This window comes from Ictalurus punctatus, chromosome 3 (assembly GCF_001660625.3).
Source record: "Ictalurus punctatus breed USDA103 chromosome 3, Coco_2.0, whole genome shotgun sequence".
In the NCBI taxonomy this organism is placed as follows: domain Eukaryota; kingdom Metazoa; phylum Chordata; class Actinopteri; order Siluriformes; family Ictaluridae; genus Ictalurus; species Ictalurus punctatus.
In genome coordinates, this window is record NC_030418.2 from 37,169,864 (window position 1) to 37,178,259 (window position 8,396).

Consider the following 8,396-nt stretch of genomic DNA (forward strand, 5'->3'; position numbering starts at 1 on the left):
ACAGTAACGACAGCAACAACTGAACTGACCACTAGCACTCTATCCACAACAGAAGCTACATCAAGCACACAGCCAACAACTGAACAAACAACTGCAGCTACAACAACTGTAGCCTCCACCACTACAACTCAGGAACAAACAACAACAGTGGAAACAACCACGGCTACAAGCATACCATCAACTACAACACCAACAACAGAACAATCAACTATACAGGCTACAACAATCACGGGACCCTCAACAGCAGAAACAAGTGCATCTACAACTACTCCAGCTCCAACCACAACAAGTGAGACAGCAACAACTACAGAGGAAACAACCACAGCTACAACTACAACTTTAAATACAGCAGCAACAACAGAATTAACCACTTCCACAGTACCAACTACACAGACTACAACAAGCACAGGACCAACGACAGTAGAAACAACTTCATCTACAGCTACTTCAGCTCCAACCAGTACAATTCAGGAAGCTACAACTACAACAGTACCGACAGCAACAACTGAACTGACCACTAGCACTCTATCCACAACAGAAGCTACATCAAGCACACAGCCAACAACTGAACAAACAACTGCAGCTACAACAACTGTAGCCTCAACCACTACAACTCAGGAACAAACAACAACAGTGGAAACAACCACGGCTACAAGCATACCATCAACTACAACACCAACAACAGAACAATCAACTATACAGGCTACAACAATCACGGGACCCTCAACAGCAGAAACAAGTGCATCTACAACTACTCCAGCTCCAACCACAACAAGTGAGACAGCAACAACTACAGAGGAAACAACCACAGCTACAACTACAACTTTAAATACAGCAGCAACAACAGAATTAACCACTTCCACAGTACCAACTACACAGACTACAACAAGCACAGGACCAACGACAGTAGAAACAACTTCATCTACAGCTACTTCAGCTCCAACCAGTACAATTCAGGAAGCTACAACTACAACAGTAACGACAGCAACAACTGAACTGACCACTAGCACTCTATCCACAACAGAAGCTACATCAAGCACACAGCCAACAACTGAACAAACAACTGCAGCTACAACAACTGTAGCCTCAACCACTACAACTCAGGAACAAACAACAACAGTGGAAACAACCACGGCTACAAGCATACCATCAACTACAACACCAACAACAGAACAATCAACTATACAGGCTACAACAATCACGGGACCCTCAACAGCAGAAACAAGTGCATCTACAACTACTCCAGCTCCAACCACAACAAGTGAGACAGCAACAACTACAGAGGAAACAACCACAGCTACAACTACAACTTTAAATACAGCAGCAACAACAGAATTAACCACTTCCACAGTACCAACTACACAGACTACAACAAGCACAGGACCAACGACAGTAGAAACAACTTCATCTACAGCTACTTCAGCTCCAACCAGTACAATTCAGGAAGCTACAACTACAACAGTACCGACAGCAACAACTGAACTGACCACTAGCACTCTATCCACAACAGAAGCTACATCAAGCACACAGCCAACAACTGAACAAACAACTGCAGCTACAACAACTGTAGCCTCAACCACTACAACTCAGGAACAAACAACAACAGTGGAAACAACCACGGCTACAAGCATACCATCAACTACAACACCAACAACAGAACAATCAACTATACAGGCTACAACAATCACGGGACCCTCAACAGCAGAAACAAGTGCATCTACAACTACTCCAGCTGCCAACCACAACAAGTGAGACAGCAACAACTACAGAGGAAACAACCACAGCTACAACTACAACTTTAAATACAGCAGCAACAACAGAATTAACCACTTCCACAGTACCAACTACACAGACTACAACAAGCACAGGACCAACGACAGTAGAAACAACTTCATCTACAGCTACTTCAGCTCCAACCAGTACAATTCAGGAAGCTACAACTACAACAGTACCGACAGCAACAACTGAACTGACCACTAGCACTCTATCCACAACAGAAGCTACATCAAGCACACAGCCAACAACTGAACAAACAACTGCAGCTAACAACAACTGTAGCCTCAACCACTACAACTCAGGAACAAACAACAACAGTGGAAACAACCACGGCTACAAGCATACCATCAACTACAACACCAACAACAGAACAATCAACTATACAGGCTACAACAATCACGGGACCCTCAACAGCAGAAACAAGTGCATCTACAACTACTCCAGCTCCAACCACAACAAGTGAGACAGCAACAACTACAGAGGAAACAACCACAGCTACAACTACAACTTTAAATACAGCAGCAACAACAGAATTAACCACTTCCACAGTACCAACTACACAGACTACAACAAGCACAGGACCAACGACAGTAGAAACAACTTCATCTACAGCTACTTCAGCTCCAACCAGTACAATTCAGGAAGCTACAACTACAACAGTAACGACAGCAACAACTGAACTGACCACTAGCACTCTATCCACAACAGAAGCTACATCAAGCACACAGCCAACAACTGAACAAACAACTGCAGCTACAACAACTGTAGCCTCCACCACTACAACTCAGGAACAAACAACAACAGTGGAAACAACCACGGCTACAAGCATACCATCAACTACAACACCAACAACAGAACAATCAACTATACAGGCTACAACAATCACGGGACCCTCAACAGCAGAAACAAGTGCATCTACAACTACTCCAGCTGCAACCACAACAAGTGAGACAGCAACAACTACAGAGGAAACAACCACAGCTACAACTACAACTTTAAATACAGCAGCAACAACAGAATTAACCACTTCCACAGTACCAACTACACAGACTACAACAAGCACAGGACCAACGACAGTAGAAACAACTTCATCTACAGCTACTTCAGCTCCAACCAGTACAATTCAGGAAGCTACAACTACAACAGTAACGACAGCAACAACTGAACTGACCACTAGCACTCTATCCACAACAGAAGCTACATCAAGCACACAGCCAACAACTGAACAAACAACTGCAGCTACAACAACTGTAGCCTCAACCACTACAACTCAGGAACAAACAACAACAGTGGAAACAACCACGGCTACAAGCATACCATCAACTACAACACCAACAACAGAACAATCAACTATACAGGCTACAACAATCACGGGACCCTCAACAGCAGAAACAAGTGCATCTACAACTACTCCAGCTCCAACCACAACAAGTGAGACAGCAACAACTACAGAGGAAACAACCACAGCTACAACTACAACTTTAAATACAGCAGCAACAACAGAATTAACCACTTCCACAGTACCAACTACACAGACTACAACAAGCACAGGACCAACGACAGTAGAAACAACTTCATCTACAGCTACTTCAGCTCCAACCAGTACAATTCAGGAAGCTACAACTACAACAGTAACGACAGCAACAACTGAACTGACCACTAGCACTCTATCCACAACAGAAGCTACATCAAGCACACAGCCAACAACTGAACAAACAACTGCAGCTACAACAACTGTAGCCTCAACCACTACAACTCAGGAACAAACAACAACATTGGAAACAACCACGGCTACAAGCATACCATCAACTACAACACCAACAACAGAACAATCAACTATACAGGCTACAACAATCACGGGACCCTCAACAGCAGAAACAAGTGCATCGACAACTACTCCAGCTCCAACCACAACAAGTGAGACAGCAACAACTACAGAGGAAACAACCACAGCTACAACTACAACTTTAAATACAGCAGCAACAACAGAATTAACCACTTCCACAGTACCAACTACACAGACTACAACAAGCACAGGACCAACGACAGTAGAAACAACTTCATCTACAGCTACTTCAGCTCCAACCAGTACAATTCAGGAAGCTACAACTACAACAGTACCGACAGCAACAACTGAACTGACCACTAGCACTCTATCCACAACAGAAGCTACATCAAGCACACAGCCAACAACTGAACAAACAACTGCAGCTACAACAACTGTAGCCTCAACCACTACAACTCAGGAACAAACAACAACAGTGGAAACAACCACGGCTACAAGCATACCATCAACTACAACACCAACAACAGAACAATCAACTATACAGGCTACAACAATCACGGGACCCTCAACAGCAGAAACAAGTGCATCTACAACTACTCCAGCTCCAACCACAACAAGTGAGACAGCAACAACTACAGAGGAAACAACCACAGCTACAACTACAACTTTAAATACAGCAGCAACAACAGAATTAACCACTTCCACAGTACCAACTACACAGACTACAACAAGCACAGGACCAACGACAGTAGAAACAACTTCATCTACAGCTACTTCAGCTCCAACCAGTACAATTCAGGAAGCTACAACTACAACAGTACCGACAGCAACAACTGAACTGACCACTAGCACTCTATCCACAACAGAAGCTACATCAAGCACACAGCCAACAACTGAACAAACAACTGCAGCTACAACAACTGTAGCCTCAACCACTACAACTCAGGAACAAACAACAACAGTGGAAACAACCACGGCTACAAGCATACCATCAACTACAACACCAACAACAGAACAATCAACTATACAGGCTACAACAATCACGGGACCCTCAACAGCAGAAACAAGTGCATCTACAACTACTCCAGCTCCAACCACAACAAGTGAGACAGCAACAACTACAGAGGAAACAACCACAGCTACAACTACAACTTTAAATACAGCAGCAACAACAGAATTAACCACTTCCACAGTACCAACTACACAGACTACAACAAGCACAGGACCAACGACAGTAGAAACAACTTCATCTACAGCTACTTCAGCTCCAACCAGTACAATTCAGGAAGCTACAACTACAACAGTACCGACAGCAACAACTGAACTGACCACTAGCACTCTATCCACAACAGAAGCTACATCAAGCACACAGCCAACAACTGAACAAACAACTGCAGCTACAACAACTGTAGCCTCAACCACTACAACTCAGGAACAAACACCAACAGTGGAAACAACCACGGCTACAAGCATACCATCAACTACAACACCAACAACAGAACAATCAACTATACAGGCTACAACAATCACGGGACCCTCAACAGCAGAAACAAGTGCATCTACAACTACTCCAGCTCCAACCACAACAAGTGAGACAGCAACAACTACAGAGGAAACAACCACAGCTACAACTACAACTTTAAATACAGCAGCAACAACAGAATTAACCACTTCCACAGTACCAACTACACAGACTACAACAAGCACAGGACCAACGACAGTAGAAACAACTTCATCTACAGCTACTTCAGCTCCAACCAGTACAATTCAGGAACCTACAACTACAGAGGAAACAACTACAAATTTAACGCCTGCAGCAACAACAGAATTTACCACTTCCACAGTATCAACTACACAGGCTACAACAAGCATGGGACCCTCGACAGTAGAAACAACTACATCTACAACTACTCCAGCTCCAACCACAACAAGTGAGACAGCAACAACTACAGAGGAAACAACCACAGCTACAACTACAACTTTAAATACAGCAGCAACAACAGAATTAACCACTTCCACAGTACCAACTACACAGACTACAACAAGCACAGGACCAACGACAGTAGAAACAACTTCATCTACAGCTACTTCAGCTCCAACCAGTACAATTCAGGAACAAACAACAACAGTGCAAACAACCACAGCTACAAGTGTACCATCACATACAACAGAACTCACCAGTACTATAGTGTCCGCAACACAGGCTGCAACCACATATGAAACAACTGCATCAACAGCAACTGTAGCCCCAAGCACTACAACCCAGGAACCAAGTACTACCGAGGAAACACCTACAGCTTCAACTGTACTGACAACAGCACAAACAGAACTATCAACTACACAGGCTACAACAAGCACAACACCAACAACAGTAGAAACAACTGCATCCACAGCTACTTCAGCTCCAACCAGTACAATTCAGGAACCTACAACTACAACAGTACCGGCAGCAACAACTGAACTGACCACTAGCACTCTATCCACAACAGAAGCTACATCAAGCACACAGCCAACAACTGAACAAACAACTGCAGCTACAACAACTGTAGCCTCAACCACTACAACTCAGGAACAAAGAACAACAGTGGAAACAACCACGGCTACAAGCATACCATCAGCTACAACACCAACAACAGAACAATCAACTACACAGGCTGCAACCACATATGAAACAACTGCATCAACAGCAACTGTAGCCTCAAGCACTACAACCCAGGAACCTATTACTACCGAGGAAATAACTACAGCTACAACTGTACTGACAACAGCACAAACAGAACTATCAACTACACAGGCTACAACAAGCACAGGACCAACAACAGTACAAACAACTGCATCCACAGCTACTTCAGCTCCATCCACTACAACTGAGGAAGCAACAACTACAGCGGAAACAACTACAACTTTAACGCCTGCAGCAACAACAGAATTTACCACTTCCACTGTATCAACTACACAGGCTACAACAATCAGGGGACCCTCGACAGTAGAAACAACTACATCTACAACTACTCCAGCTCCAACCAGTACAATTCAGGAACAAACAACAACAGTGCAAACAACCACAGCTACAAGTATACCATCACATACAACAGAACTCACCAGTACTATAGTGTCCGCAACACAGGCTGCAACCACATATGAAACAACTGCATCAACAGCAACTGTAGCCCCAAGCACTACAACCCAGGAACCAAGTACTACCGAGGAAACACCTACAGCTACAACTGTACTGACAACAGCACAAACAGAACTATCAACTACACAGGCTACAACAAGCACAGGACCAACAACAGTAGAAACAACTGCATCCACAGCTACTTCAGCTCCATCCACTACAACTGAGGAAGCAACAACTACAGAGGAAACAACTACAACTTTAACGCCTGCAGCAACAACAGAATTTACCACTTCCACAGTATCAACTACACAGGCTACAACAAGCACGGGACCCTCGACAGTAGAAACAACTCCATCTACAACTACTACAGCTCCAACCACAACAAGTGAGACAGCAACAACTACAGAGGAAACAACCACAGCTACAACTACAACTTTAAATACAGCAGCAACAACAGAATTAACCACTTCCACAGTACCAACTACACAGACTACAACAAGCACAGGACCAACGACAGTAGAAACAACTTCATCTACAGCTACTTCAGCTCCAACCAGTACAATTCAGGAACCTACAACTACAACAGTACTGACAGCAACAACTGAACTGACCACTAGCACTCTATCCACAACAGAAGCTACATCAAGCACACAGCCAACAACTGAACAAACAACTGCAGCTACAACAACTGTAGCCTCAACCACTACAACTCAGGAACAAACAACAACAGTGGAAACAACCACGGCTACAAGCATACCATCAACTACAACACCAACAACAGAACAATCAACTACACAGGCTGCAACCACATATGAAACAACTGCATCAACAGCAACTGTAGCCCCAAGCACTAGAACCCAGGAACCTATTACTACCAAGGAAACAACTACAGCTACAACTGTACTGACAACAGCACAAACAGAACTATCAACTACACAGGCTACAACAAGCACAGGACCAACAACAGTACAAACAACTGCATCCACAGCTACTTCAGCTCCATCCACTACAACTGAGGAAGCAACAACTACAGCGGAAACAACTACAACTTTAACGCCTGCAGCAACAACAGAATTTACCACTTCCACAGTATCAACTACACAGCCTACAACAAGCACGGGACCCTCAACAGCAGAAACAAGTGCATCTACAGCTACTTCAGCTCCATCCAGTACAATTCAGGAACAAACAACAACAGTGCAAACAACCACAGCTACAAGTATACCATCACATACAACAGAACTCACCAGTACTATAGTGTCCACAACACAGGCTGCAACCACATATGAAACAACTGCATCAACAGCAACTGTAGCCCCAAGCACTACAACCCAGGAACCAAGTACTACAGAGGAAACACCTACAGCTACAACTGTACTGACAACAGCACAAACAGAACTATCAACTACACAGGCTACAACAAGCACAACACCAACAACAGTAGAAACAACTGCATCCACAGCTACTTTAGCTCCATCCACTAGAACTGAGGAAGCAACAACTACAGAGGAAACAACTACAACTTTAACGCCTGCAGCAACAACAGAATTTACCAGTTCCACAGTATCAACTACACAGGCTACAACAAGCACGGGACCCTCGACAGTAGAAACAACTCCATCTACAACTACTACAGCTCCAACCACAACAAGTGAGACAGCAACAACTACAGAGGAAACAACCACAGCTACAACTACAACTTTAAATACAGCA

The 8,396-nt window shown here is 44.0% G+C and overlaps 3 protein-coding genes across 3 annotated transcripts; all 3 read left to right on the forward strand.

Moving 5' to 3' along the window:
- Positions 1-282: 282 nt before the first annotated feature.
- LOC128632765 (uncharacterized) lies at positions 283-1,305 on the forward strand (the record flags this gene model as incomplete). Its single annotated transcript, XM_053679973.1, has 1 exon — positions 283-1,305. A coding segment is annotated over one exon (1,023 nt), but the record flags the coding sequence as incomplete, so codon positions are not given.
- Positions 1,306-2,822: 1,517 nt separating this feature from the next.
- On the forward strand, positions 2,823-3,449 carry LOC128632766 (integumentary mucin C.1-like; the record flags this gene model as incomplete). The annotated part of the gene is made up of 2 exons (XM_053679976.1): positions 2,823-3,087; positions 3,193-3,449. Coding segments are annotated over 2 exons (522 nt in total), but the record flags the coding sequence as incomplete, so codon positions are not given.
- A 1,983-nt stretch (positions 3,450-5,432) lies between these two features.
- LOC128632780 (mucin-5AC-like) lies at positions 5,433-8,338 on the forward strand. Its single transcript, XM_053679984.1, has 3 exons — positions 5,433-5,447; positions 6,132-7,583; positions 8,240-8,338. Exons 1-3 carry the CDS (start codon positions 5,433-5,435, stop codon positions 8,336-8,338), a joined length of 1,566 nt encoding a protein of 521 aa, XP_053535959.1.
- Positions 8,339-8,396: the final 58 nt, after the last annotated feature.

Coding starts and splice junctions, on each gene's coding strand:
- LOC128632780 (XM_053679984.1), top strand. Junction 7,584..8,239: donor AAACAACTACAGCTACAACT/GTACTGACAACA, acceptor AGAATTTACCAG/TTCCACAGTATCAACTACAC.